The sequence below is a fragment of the Hemibagrus wyckioides genome, linkage group LG05, assembly GCF_019097595.1.
Source record: "Hemibagrus wyckioides isolate EC202008001 linkage group LG05, SWU_Hwy_1.0, whole genome shotgun sequence".
In the NCBI taxonomy this organism is placed as follows: domain Eukaryota; kingdom Metazoa; phylum Chordata; class Actinopteri; order Siluriformes; family Bagridae; genus Hemibagrus; species Hemibagrus wyckioides.
Window position 1 is genome coordinate 23,367,377 of NC_080714.1, and position 14,901 is coordinate 23,382,277.

The 14,901-nt window shown below is 39.2% G+C and overlaps 1 protein-coding gene across 1 annotated transcript in view; it reads right to left on the bottom strand.

The window, feature by feature from the left end:
• Nucleotides 1-14,668, bottom strand: part of traf1 (TNF receptor-associated factor 1) — a 28,348-nt gene extending 13,680 nt beyond the window's left edge. Inside the window, exons 1-4 of the mRNA XM_058388782.1 lie at nt 14,478-14,668; nt 12,056-12,137; nt 9,852-9,950; nt 3,385-3,546 (exon numbers count right to left, since the gene is read on the bottom strand). Coding sequence (XP_058244765.1) covers nt 3,385-3,546; nt 9,852-9,950; nt 12,056-12,137; nt 14,478-14,668 — 534 coding nt within the window. The remainder of the gene's footprint in view (nt 1-3,384; nt 3,547-9,851; nt 9,951-12,055; nt 12,138-14,477) is intronic.
• Nucleotides 14,669-14,901: the final 233 nt, after the last annotated feature.

Here is a 14,901-nt window from a genome sequence, read left to right on the forward strand (position 1 = left end):
TCACATCAGCCATGTCCTGACATTATTCTGACTGATTTTCAACCAAATCAGGTGAAAGTAAGGGATTTCTAAAAGATTAGAGATTTCTAAAAGTGACACACTTCCTGCTGCCAGTAGGTGGCGCTATGACTGACACTGACAGTAGTCAGGTCCATGTGATCAGCTTTCTTCTCTTAACATAAAGTCGAGGTTTGATGTACATCACACAATATACACCCAAGTTATTAGCCACTTCCTGTTTCCATTTATTCGCCATAAGTTTAAGGGCTCCTCACAGCTGTGATATCCGTTTGAGATATCAAAAATCCCTTACCAAATTTAGATCCTCAATGTCTTCAGATCATATTGGACCCTGTTTGGTCAAAATCATACAAATCCCCTAGGAGGAGTATATCAAATTCCATTGGGTGCGTTTTTCAAACATCCCAAAATAACTGACTTCCTGTTAAGCAGATCCCATGACAGGTGGATGAATGTCATGTAGCTCAATGAGATCTAAATGTATACCGCGTCTCATGCATATACGTGCAAGTGAAGATGAGCTGTGCAGCTATATTTCTGACAAAGTTCCAGGGGGCGCTGTGACAGCCCTGTGCCACGCCCGGGGACCAGCCACACTGGCCTTTCTCATACCCATTTACACTCTCTATGGGAAATATTTTGGAACATTAGGCCTTTTCACTCAGAAGATATGAGAAGATTCATTAGCAGCATTCATGTTATGTTCTCATGTAAATCATCACCATAGTAACACGATTCAAGGTTCAAAAATTCCTTCACAGTTTCACATCAGCCATGTCTTGTCATTATCCTGACTGATTTTGAACCAAATCAGGTGAAAGTAAGGGAGAAAATATTAGAGATTTCAAAAAGTGACACACTTCCTGCTGCCAGTTGGTGGCGCTATGACCGAGACTCACAGTTGTCATATCAGTGTGATCAGCTTTCAATGCTTAACATAATCCTAAGGTTTCATGTAGATCACTTAATGTACACAGAAGTTATTAGCCACTTCCTGTTTCGTTTTATTCGCCATAAGTTTAAGGGCTCCTCACAGCTGAACCCTTTGAGATATCAAAAATCTCTCATCAATTTTGCATTATCAATGTCTTGAGATCATATTAGCCTGGGTTTGGTGGCGGTTGTATCAATGTCTTGAGATCATATTAGCCTGGGTTTGGTGGCGGTTGTATCAATGTCTTGAGATCATATTAGCCTGGGTTTGGTGGCGGTTGTATCAATGTCTTGAGATCATATTAGCCTGGGTTTGGTGGCGGTTGTATCAATGTCTTGAGATCATATTAGCCTGGGTTTGGTGGCGGTTGTATCAATGTCTTGAGATCATATTAGCCTGGGTTTGGTGGCGGTTGTATCAATGTCTTGAGATCATATTAGCCTGGGTTTGGTGGCGGTTGTATCAATGTCTTGAGATCATATTAGCCTGGGTTTGGTGGCGGTTGTATCAATGTCTTGAGATCATATTAGCCTGGGTTTGGTGGCGGTTGTATCAATGTCTTGAGATCATATTAGCCTGGGTTTGGTGGCGGTTGTATCAATGTCTTGAGATCATATTAGCCTGGGTTTGGTGGCGGCTGTATCAATGTCTTGAGATCATATTAGCCTGGGTTTGGTGGCGGTTGTATCAATGTCTTGAGATCATATTAGCCTGGGTTTGGTGGCGGTTGTATCAATGTCTTGAGATCATATTAGCCTGGGTTTGGTGGCGGTTGTATCAATGTCTTGAGATCATATTAGCCTGGGTTTGGTGGCGGCTGTATCAATGTCTTGAGATCATATTAGCCTGGGTTTGGTGGCGGTTGTATCAATGTCTTGAGATCATATTAGCCTGGGTTTGGTGGCGGTTGTATCAATGTCTTGAGATCATATTAGCCTGGGTTTGGTGGCGGTTGTATCAATGTCTTGAGATCATATTAGCCTGGGTTTGGTGGCGGTTGTATCAATGTCTTGAGATCATATTAGCCTGGGTTTGGTGGCGGCTGTATCAATGTCTTGAGATCATATTAGCCTGGGTTTGGTGGCGGTTGTATCAATGTCTTGAGATCATATTAGCCTGGGTTTGGTGGCGGTTGTATCAATGTCTTGAGATCATATTAGCCTGGGTTTGGTGGCGGTTGTATCAATGTCTTGAGATCATATTAGCCTGGGTTTGGTGGCGGTTGTATCAATGTCTTGAGATCATATTAGCCTGGGTTTGGTGGCGGTTATATCAATTCCCTAGGAGGAGTATTTCAAATTCCATTGGGTACGTTTTGCAAACAACTCAAAATAACTCACTTCCTGTGGATTAGACTTAATGACATGCAGTGTGAAAGTTGTTCAGTTCAATGAGATCTAAATGTGTACCAAGTTGTACATGGATACGTGCAAGTGTGTATCAGCTATGCAGCAAGATTTTCCAGGGGGTGCTGTAACGGGTGTGTGCCACGCCCAGGGCCGAGCCACGGTGACGTCCTAATTGCCGCATATTCCAACCTGTCTGCTGATTTTCAAGAGTTTTTGAACATGTTAAGGGGTCCAAAATGCCCCGAAAGTTTGAAAATAAATAAATAAATAAATATAAAATTCTAACGAAAACAATAGGGCTCCTTCGGTGCTCGGGCCCTAAATATTAACCACAGGAAGGAGTGGGATTGGTCGGAATTATTTCTGGGGAAGGTGGAATTTTGATTAAAAAAACAAACAAACTGTGCCATGATGATAAACAGTTATGATTTTAGGGTTAGGGTTTGATTTTATGTCCTGGTAGCTTTCAAGTTCCATTATAAAACCTTGCAGCCAATTTAAGTAGCCTTTATTTGTCACATACATTACTGTACAGTGAAATTCTTTCTTCGCATGTCCCATCCTTGGAGGCTTGGGGTCAGAGCACAAAGCCCAGAGCACTGCAACTGGAGCAAGTGGGGGTTGGTGGCCATGCTCAAGGGCCCAACAACCCAGAGCCTTAACCACTTGAGCTACCACTTCCCCAATGCCCCGATTGATTTACCATTTCAAACCTTTTAGAGTTATAAAATTTCTTAATAAAGTTCTTTAAATTCAAATCTGGATCTTAAATGGTACAAATATTGACCAACTCCTTGACCAACTACACACTTCAGCCAAAATCTACATCTAATGGATGTAATATTATGTGACTTTTGATCTCAACTGGTTGCACCAGACAGCACTTGGGTTGAATACTTATAATAAATTTATAAATTATTTTCCAACTATATACATTATTTCTCATCCACTTTTCTGCCCATTTTCTGTACATTCATGACAATCCCAGTTGAATGAAAGGCATTTCAGCTTCATCCTGTGACTGCAAAATGTGCAAGTTTAAGGACTGAATGGTCACTGTGTGAAAAAGGGCGTGCTTACCTGGAGCTCTGAAGGGGTCAGAGGGCAGGAACATGTAGGACACGTGCTCTTATTATTGGGACAGCCTTTCTCCAGGTGAGTGGCCAACGTCTTCCTCAAAACCATCAAGCCACAGCCAACATTGCAGGGGATTAAAGCGTACTCACACTGAGTCTGATGCTCCTAGAAGATGTTCAGAAGACCAATTAGGATATTACAGGGATATTTTTTTGCCAACACTTCAAGTTTCCATTTTCCAAAAAAGAGACTTAGTAATTTTGATAGTTAATAACATCTATAATCTGTGTGGTATTTTAAGTGGGAGGACGTTTAGAGCCTCACTTTTTCAGTTCTCCAAATTAATGAGTAAACATACTTGTGCCAACATTCCAGTAAAAAATGTACTAAAAAGCAATTTTTTAAAATGTTAATAGAGCTCTGATTTAGGTTAAACAAAATGAAACCTTTTCAGTCAGACATCACCAAGGTCAAAGGAAAAGAAAACATATTGAAACAGAGGATTTTTAAGATGGTGAGAGATGACAAGTATGTAAAGCTTGTCCACTCACACAGAGAAAGTCTTTAGAAGGCCGCAAGGAAAAAAAAGGACACGACCCGTCTGTCTTTGCTCTCCGACTGGCAGATTTACTAAGATTTAAAAAAGCTAAAAAATCTGCTGTGCTGCTTTGGAGAAGTGCTAGTGGTTAGATTGTGCAATGAAGTGACCACAAAATCCAACTATTATATCCAATCCACATTCCAGTGGTATCCTGTAGTAGTAATGTAGGCCAGCAGATCATAAAAAAAAGCTTAGCTAAAAGGTTAGTGTGTCTCTACGGCCCTGAATGGCCAATTACATCAAATCAGAAACTTTGCAGATCTCATTTCCAGGTAGTTTCCAAATGTAAAAGTGCAGATCTCATTTCTCAATTTGGCCTAAAGGTACCTGCTATGGGATGAGCTAATTACGGCCATTTTTACAACCTTTTAGTGCTGCTAGGGTTGCCAGATCTATCTATTAAGATTGTTCGTACAAATATATATATATATATAGACAGACACAGCTTGCACCTTCATGCTTTACACATGGCTGTTGAAATATAAAACCAGGTCCTGTGTGTGTCTTTCAGTCAGAGAAACCACAAGATCCAAATTCATATTTTACTCTGACGTTTGTTATTATACTGCATTTAATTTTCTAATAAAATTGATGAAATATGAGGAGGCATTTACAATCCACAATATTATACTACCATGATATCCAGGCTACTAGAAATGACATGTTCTCTGCGCTCTCCTTGCTTTAAATGTTCGGAGTGCATTAATATGACATGGAATTGATCAATTTACATTTGACTCATTAGGCAAGTATATATTTCAGTTCATTTCTGGCATTAGACACCAGTATCTCATTTCTATACAACAATACTACAGCATTGGCAGACCTGGGATTCAAACTCACAACTGTCTAATCAGTAATCTAACACCTTAACCACTAAGCTACCATACAGATATAGCCAGCCATATTCATGAGAGAGAGAGAGAAAGAGAAAGAGAAATTGAGAGAGACAGAGCGAGAGAGAGAGCGAGAGGGAGAGAGTTGCTACCTACAAACTCACTGCCAAGACTAACACTTACCAAATGTGTTAATGTTTCATGTTAATAAGGAAAATGTGATTAAATATACACTGTTTATTCTATTCTTTTTTTTTCTTCCTGTACTGGAAACATTCAGAATTGTCATGTGGACATTAGACATCTAATTAGTAAAAAACTCCAGCTGAGTTTTCACTGCCAGCAAGCACAACTCATAAAATTATTACCCTCCTGCCTTCTCCTTACGCCTGAGATGGTAAAAATACTCTTTCGAGGCTCTTTTTCAATCTGGACAATTAAATTGTTCATTACAATTTTCTAAAATGGCAAATCATGAGTGGGCAAATCATGAGTGGGGAAAAATCAGTAGTGTATATTTATGATAAGAGTATTTATCCAATCATATTTCAGCCAGTAGCTGACATCATGTGTTGCCAGAGTGAAAGAAATCTGCCTTAAGGCCTTCAGAATCAATAGTGCAGGCGCCTGTAGCTTAAAATAAGTGGCAATGAAATTGTTACATTAACCAATCAGATTTCGAGTTGATATTACTGGGGCCATCTAGCAGGCATACGATTACATCAGTAATTTCTCGTCCTTTGATAATTGGAGTAGTCCGAGGCAGCGAACCGCACAAACTAAATAAAATATATATATTTTAACTCACATTGGCTGACAGTGGAACAGTTTGGTGAAGGCCAGTGAAGGCCTAGCACTGTGTAGGAGTAACACTTGTTTTAAGGATCAGAAAGTTCTGGCTAAAAATCAGTTCCTCCAAGATTTCATGATTTCGAAATGAACAAAACTCCACAATATTTAAAGGATGTCAGTGTTCAAAGCCTCTTCGATTTATGCGAGTCAAATGTGAATACAGCTAGCATATGAAGCATTTACATAGGTGTCTTCACTGGTAGAAGTTTAAAAGAAAAAAAAAACAATTTTGCCAAATGAAGCGTCTTCCATAATAAAAAATAAATAAATAAATAATAAAAAAATAAAATAAAATAAAATAAAATAAAAAATCAAGCACTGTTGTCAACAGTCACAAACAAAACTCCTGGAGGGACTAATAACTAGGATTTTTCTATGCTATAAACTCCACATTACTGGTCAACTACTTTGTGTTACTAAATTTACAATTAATTGTGTGTGTTTCTTTCTCTCTCTCTCTTTTTTTTTTAAATAACCCTAAACTTAAGTCTAACCCTTGCCTTTTACTCATTTTTATTACAGTCTTTTATACATTTTCTACAATCCTATACACATAAAGCAGCTTTACAGCATCAGGCACTTCCAAGAAGTTGATCTAAATTCCTAAACCTTAAAAGATGACAGCAAGAACGAGACCTAATACTCGTTACTGTAATCTGCCTGCTGCTGTGTCCACTTCAAACCTATCGAGGATGAAGGCTTTTCATATTTTGACAATTCCGTATCAATTAATATTACACTATCCTGACATTGATGATTTTTTTCTATGACAGCGTGATCTAGCATGGTTTAGTCCATGATAACGATCATAAATGAAAGCATTATTCTTAATCTTAAGTCATATTATTCAGTAACAGCTAGCTAACTTTTATAAATTTATTGTTATTATTATTATTGAAAAGATCGTAGTCATCGTTCATCATGAAAACTAAATAGAGTTCTGCAGAGACAGAGCACGCTGAATACAACACATGATTCAAGCAACTGAAGCTACAATACAGTATGGAAAAAAACCCCGAAGGCCAGGATGTGAAAGCTAGCCAAAAGCTTTGGCAATGCAGGGACTGTACGACGTCTTCTGATTTGAATCATTATTCCAAAACAAAATAGCTTGCCAAATAAAATGGTTTCCACTGTCATTGAATCGGAATTAATATGCATCCAGACTTCTCTGGCCATCACTGCCTCGTCTGAGCACAGGATATTTTATATATATATATAGAACTTGCAAACGCGGGGTCAGTCAATACTCAATAAATCACAATAACAGCTTTGTTGCAATTATTCGCACTGTATTTTGAGCCTGGAGAGGGAAACTTTTATGAATGCATAACTAATGAGGAAGAAGAAGAAAAAACCAGAAGTGAGATTCCCTCTCATCCCAAGCCAGGGTTTTCCCGAACAGTACTAGAGGTTCATGAGGGAGATTACAGAGGATTCATAACACTGTGATGCAGTTATAACCATTATACACTTTAATGTGTATAATGGTTATATATTATTATAAATGTGATAACATTTCTTAGCAGGTGGAAATTAAACATAACACACATGACTAGCTGCTTGTTAGCTAGGTAATTCCTTCCATGTGGCTAAAAATGTCAGGAAATGTAAATTACACGAAGAAGTCCAACAAAATAAAAAAAAAGCTTGAAAATGGAATGGAATGCGGCGCGATAATGCCGTAAGCCTTCGTGAGATCTGTGGAGCATCTTTCTAATGAAAGAATGAAGCCATCTGGAAACAAAACAGGAAAAACCTGGCCACGAATCCAGCCGAATATTTCAAGGTAATGTTAGATCATTTAAAACAGCAGCAGAAGTTTTCTACAAGCAAATGTTTCACTCGTCAAATCATTTAGGACGAAGGGGTATGAAGGGGAAGGAAAAGGCGACGTCTGATGATTTGAAAAGAAACGAGTGGCATTGTAGACATAATTATTTATTTATTTTGAATCATTGTACTTAGGTTTTGATGCTAAAGCATCACAAGAAGATTTCTTAGAAAAAGCCCCTAGGTTTCTCACACACACACACACACACACACACACATATACACACACATATATACATACACAGACACAGACACACACACAGAAAGACACACACACACAGACACACACGCACACACAGACACACATACACACACACACACACTCACACAAACATACACACACACACAGACACACACACACACACACACCCACTCACACACAGACACATACACTCACACAAAGACAAACATACACACAGACACACATACACACACAAACACACACACTCACACAAACATACACACACACACAGACACACACAAACACACACACCCACTCACACACAGACACACACACTCACACAGGTAATAAGGAATTATTTTTAAGAAATCACAATCCAGCAGCTCTGATACTAAAATTGATGATTTGAATTACGAGAGCCAGACCCAACATCTTAAAACGCTCTTGTGTGAAAACAATGAAGTCAAACCCCCTTGTTATTTACAGCGGCAACAAAATGTCAAATAACACGACATAAACAATCCTCCAGTTTCTCTAAAGGGATTTTTTTTGCAGCATTTTCACTGTAGATAAACAGCTTTTTTTTCCCACCATGGGCAAGGGCAACATTTAAGCTCAATAAATGTCAAGCCGCTTCTGCAGAAATATCTGCATTGTGTCGTTTCGGCTCCGAAGTGTGTTCGGACTCTCTGGGACTCTTCGACACGTTTAAATACAGAGACGTCAATTTCTCTCTCACGCGTGCGCTTGTCACTTCCTTTCAGCACAACTATACGTTTTTTATTTATTAGTCTGTTTAAATTGATCTGGCAACCCGGAAGCTTTGGCAAGCCTGTAATGATTTGATTACACCTGTCATCTGCCAATATGCTTTACGTCCAGTGCTGAGATTAGATTAAAGTGGCTAAATGCTAACATCACAGCCACCTTCATCTCCATTAAGGGCATTTATCTGGCACCGTAGCCTCACCGAGCACACACTATACACACTAACTAGCTCTGAGAACATTTTTAAAACATTACTGAGATGAATAATAAAAAAATCAGATCCATGATGAATATTAAGCATATAGCCATAATCAAGAGCAAACAAATACATACTATTTTATCCATTTAGATGTTAAAGCTACATTTAATGAAACAGCCAAAACACTATATTGGCAAAAGTGTTGGGACACCCCTCCAAATCATGGAATTCAGGTGTTGTTTTTCAGGGGTTGGGCTCGGCCCCTTATTTCCAGTGAAAGGAACTCTTAATGCTTCAGCTTCATACCAAGACATTTTTGTACAATTTCATGCTCCTTCCTTTGACCATTCCTCTAGAAGCGCATTTGTGAGGTCAGGCACGGATGTTGGACGAGAAGGTCTGGCTCACAGTCTCCGCTCTAATTCATCCTGAAGGTGTTCTATCAGGTTGAGGTCAGGACTCAGTCAAGTTCCTCCACACCAAACTCGCTCATCCATGTCTTTCTGGACCTTGCTTTGTGCTCTGGTGTGCAGTCATGTTGGAACAGGAAGGGGTCATCCCCAAACTGTTCCCACAAAGTTGGGAGCATGAAATTGTCCAAAATGTCTTGGTATGAAGCTGAAGCATTAAGAGTTCACTGCAACTAAGGAGCCGAGCCCAACCCCTGAAAAACAACACCTGAAATCAATGATTTGGAGGGGTGTCCCAAAACTTTTGCTAAACCTCTTCACCTAAACCTGTTTACCAGATGTTCAGTTTTCTTTTATTAACAGGAAGTTAATAAAACCATCCTGAAGGCTTCATCCTGCGATGAAACTTACTGACATATTAAACTTCCTGAATGTTCCAAAACACTGAAACTGGAGACTCCTTCCATAAATAAGCATAATATTTACATATTAATGCTTTTCTCTTACAAAACAACACATTTTTTTCAGCCACCTACTGATCAATCTGCTTCAAAAACTCAACAAAATTAAACACACCCCCAACCTAGAATTTTAAGAAATCCGTCATTTTTTTTTGCTTCCAAGAATCTGTGTGCTCCGTCTCCGTGTAAAGGTCAGTCGCATTGTGTTTTAACGTGACAAAGGCACTCTGATTACATCTTTAATTATGAACCGCCTTTCACAATGATTCAGTGTACGTCTGTATGTCATTGTATGTGTGGGTTTTTTTTACGCACACACAGGAAAGTACCTCAAAGTCCTCCAGGGTGCTCTTCCACGTACAGCTAGGGTTGGTGCAGTGCACTCTCAGAGCCAGAATCTCTTTATTGATTGCTGCATCATTGAAGAACTGCACTCACACACACACACATACACACAGAGAGAAAAGGGGAAATTATAACCATTTTCCTAAAACATTTTTTTCTCTGACTCACAACAATGTTTCTGTAAATGAAATATGAATTGCCTGTGACATCATCTGACTCAGATACACTCTGGAAGATATCCCGGCATACCCTACCACAGAATGTTACACCGCTTCCTTATTACAGGAGGAGAATGAATACAAATATCCAAATACACAGACCAGGCATAACATTATGACCTCCTGTCTAATCTGTTGTTGGTGCTGCCAAAACAGCCCTGACCCATCATGCACTGTGTATCCTGACACCTTTCTATCAGAACCAGCATTAACTTCTTCAGCAGTTTGAGCAACAGTAGCTCGTCTGTTGGATCGGATCACACGGGCCAGCCTTCGCTCCCCACGTGCATCAATGAGCCTTGACCGTCCATGACCCTGTCACCGGTTCACCACTGTTCCTTCCTTGGACCACTTTTGATAGATACTGACCACTGCAGACCGGGAACACCCCACAAGAGCTGCAGTTTTGGAGATGCTCTGATCCAGTCGTCTATCCGCCATCACAATTCGGCCCTTCGTCAAACTCGCTCAAATCCTTACCCTTGAACATTTTTCCTGCTTCTAACACATCAGCTTTGAGGATAAAATGTTCACTTGCTGCCTAATATATCCCACCCACTAACAGGTGCCATGATGAGGAGTGTTATTCACTGCACCTGTCAGTGGTCATAATGTTATGCCTGATCGGTGTAGAGTGGAAGAAATTTAAAGCAGGTTTATCACACCATAGGTCAGGGGTCATGATTTGTAAATCATAAGACAAAACTCACAGTCTTCATGAAGCTATATTTTGCGTGGTAGTGTTGTTGAGTGTTGTTGCGAGCAGTTGAGGGTTAAGGGCCTTGCTCACGGGCCCAGCAGTGGCACGTTTGTGTTGGGATTTGGAAAAATGAAGTGAAAACATCTGTCTCCACTAGTTCCAAATAAGGTAAATTATTACAAAAGTCCCAAATTAGGTCCAAAATTTACGGGGAAAATTGGCCGAAACTTTCGAGGCATGGGTTTGGGATGGGGTCGTTGAGGGAAAGGTGACAGTGATTATGTGGTGGAGAATTCTTCTCTGTACCCAGGTTTTAGCTGTACAGTATGAGAATGAAACGAGAAGTTATTAGAATCCACCTTCTTCTTCACAATCAGAATTTCCTCTTTGCACACGGTGGTGTGTTTGTGGCTATAGTGCGGTGTTGTGTGGTGTCATATTCAAATAAATGACCACCTCCAGGTTGAAGAAAAATAAAGCCACAGTGAAATTTTGAAGGTCGGTAAAACACTGACCTTTACAGTCAGCGATGAACAATAAAGTGCTTTAGTCTTTGGTACACCCGCTAAACAGTCAGTAACCGATTTATTAAGTAAGATCGTCGCATTATTAAGTAAGATAATTGCAATTTCATTATACACATCTGTCAACACATCTGTATGTCAGGAAGCGATAGACAGAACCAACAAAGAGCAGACATTATTTGGTTATGAGCAGTGGTATTGATGTGGTAGTGTGTGTGTGTGTGTGACATTTTGTGTTTCTCGACACAGCAGTGACAGTGGTATTTTGTGTCACATGAAAACCCCTGCAACACATTTGTACCAGGAACACGTAAGCTTCACGTAAGACTATTATCTAAGAGTCACCGCTGTGCTGAGAATGATCCAAATAACATATCACTGGTGGTCCTGTGGTGGTCTCTTCCCACCGGTGGGAGTAGATGGTGTTTGATGGACTGTAGTCAGTAATAAAGCACCAAAAATACAGGCTATACAGCTGATCTGTATGAGTGTTATTTGACTGTAACAGATTGTGCCGTGAATTTCTATCAAACACAAATACACAGGGTATATTTTAGGCTTTCTGAGAAATAGATAACTAACTAAACTAACCCATTAAACAGGAAACATTGTGTATTTAAATACTAAATTAAAATGGCCTTAATTTCAAGATAAAGACCAAGATTAAGCAGCTAATGAAGATGAGTGAATCAATGAATCAGTGAATCAATGAATCGGTGAAAATAAAAAAATAAGCTAGTGCATACCTGGTCAAGAGTCAGTAAGCCATGCTTGCCTTCCTGGTTTGGGTCTTCTTTACACTTTGTGCACACAAGATTTTTGTTGTTTCTGTTATTTGAAAGAAAAAAGAGACAAAAAGCAAGAAAAGAAAAGGAAACGCAAATAATTAACATGAGAAAATAAACATGGATTCAAGTGATAAATAAAAAAAGGGAAAAACAAAACGCAAGAGAGAAAAATAAATGAACAGACATTATAAATGAAAAATAATCAATCAATAAATAATTAAAGAAAGAAAAATGAATAAAAAATAAAAAATAAATAAAAACAAATAAATAAGGCTAAAAAAAAATCAATAAAAAAATATGTCTAAATAAATATACTCCAAAATAAACAGTATTTATTTTTATGTTCTCTGGATGTTAAATGGTTGTAACCTTTTAATGATGTGGAAATTTTTTTTTTTTTTACCCCTTTTCCGGATAGCTTTAAAGTTTCCCCAAAGTAATGGTACTTTTTGCCTCAGTCCCCAAATACAGCCGTAATTTTTTTTTTTCACATCCGCTGATTGTTTTCTTTCTTTCTTTCTTTCTTTCTTTCTTTCTTCCGTAATGTAACACAAAGTGTTTTCATATTTCATAAGTTATATATTATTATGAAGGTCACTTCTGAAGTAGCTTTTTTTTTCCAGTTAATTAGACTTTCCAACACCTAGCAAAAATTTATTCATGAATATAAAAAAACTGTTTTAAAGCCAAGCTTTATGAGATGTACATGTCGCTTTTCCCTGACAGGGTTAGGGATTGTGGGAATAAAAGGGACAGCACAATCCCTTATGGATAAATCGCACACATTTCAGGTGATCCTGACTTTCTAACACGTAACTGTGTGAATAATATGTGATATGCACAGTGAAACAGGATCATGACCCACATTAGCATGTCTGTTATTTACCACAGACCAATTTTGCCAAGTCTGTAAGCTCCATTGTTGATGATACACATATAAAATGTTCATGTTGCCAGACAACGAATAGACGGAAGACATGCCTGTAGACTTCATATGTGCATGCTTTCTGACTGATTTCGTCTTTAGAACTTTTACCCGATCTAAAAAGTAAGCCATGTTGTCGAGAAATGCTGAGATTATCCCATTTCACAGAGAGACACATTACATTTATCTGAGTAGCACATTCTGACAAATTTTTATCATTTCTTTCTTTCTTTCCTAATTTCTTATAAAGATGTTTGTCATAACGACAGAGATTCAACTCAAACCTCAAAATCTGATACAAAAGTGCAGCAAAGTCTATAAGATTTCTAACACTGATTATCTGAATGCAAGTATCACTTATCCTGTAGATGTTTCATGCATCATTAATTGACACTAAGGTTTCTAAGTTTGTTATTCTAAGCAAAATGAATTTGTTTTTTTTTGTGTGTGTGTGTGTTTGTATGCGGCACTGAGCATGCAGAGAAATGCCGTAAAGCAATGATTCCTTCAAAGAAAGAAATGAATCCTGTATTGTTTACATAAAAGAAACCCTACACAGTCACTATTACTTGGACGAGCCTTTGTGTATCCGTAGTCTCGAGTCCATTTTGTGCAAAAAAGAGCATTTTGGAGAATCTAAAACCCCAGACATTTGGTCATACACTTTTGGAGACATTTGCGTCTGGTTTTCAGGTAATCCCTGACAGCTAGCTTTCTTTTAAGTCATAAAATGAACATCCATCCTTCCATTTTCTGTAACGCTTACCCAACAAAGGGTTCCAGGGAGCCTGAAGTTCATCCCAGTGGATTAAGGGAATAAACTAGGGACACTCTGGACAGGGTTCCAACTCATCACAGATCATTATCGCTCATTCTCATACACACACACTCACGCACACATTCACACACTACAGCCAGGCAGATTTGGCCTAGGGAAGGATACCAGAGTACCTGGAGGAAACCCCCGAAGCATGGGAAGAACCTGTAAAGTCCATGCACATAAGGTAGAGGCAGGAATCGAAACCCTCAACCGTGAAGGTTCCAGACAAACATACTAACAAACGAGGCCTAAAATAAACATCGTGGTTGCACTGACCACTGAGTGGAGTACACAAAGCTTCCTGAGAAACAGGATGTTTCAGACCGTGTACGCAAAGTGCTTCTGGGTGGTTTTTTTCCCCCCCCAAAAATAAAACATTGAGACTTTGACCCTCAATGGCTCATAAGGTAGCACAATAATGTACACTTGATGAATGCAATAAAGGTTAAAACGTCTGAGTAACTTTTAATCCATCTAATATTATTACTGAAGCACTTAAGTACACTTCAAAATGTGTCTAATTACTAATTATAATTAAAAAAGAACTTTCTTTTTTTTTTTTTTTTTGAGACATGCTTATGGTCAGCAGCTCGTGCTCGGCACACACAGGTCATGATGGTGAGCTCGCATTTTACCTGATGAGCCAGTGGATGCACGCGAGGCAGTAGCGGTGGCCGCACGCGCTCTGATGCGCTCCGTTCAGCACGCAGTCGCAGTGGCTGCACAGGTAGTTCGGCGCCGGAACTTCATCACAGATGCTCTGCGGGAAACCGGACGGGTATTCGTTTTCTCCCGGGGAGCTGGGCACGAGAGGAGCCAACGCCATGCCTTTCAGATGCGAGCTTCAGCGTAATAAATGAACAGTTCTTTACTAAGCACCGGGCTTTCTTATGTGACTAATCTGAAGAGTGCGGGGAATGCATTACGTCATCGCTGTTATTTTCCGGGTAAGCTTTAGTGTGGGTTTCCCCATCCGGAAATAACATTTCTCTTCACTTCTAGGATGCAGCACAGTGGAGTTGCATTAATTAACGCATTCAGTGATGTTTTACTTAACTT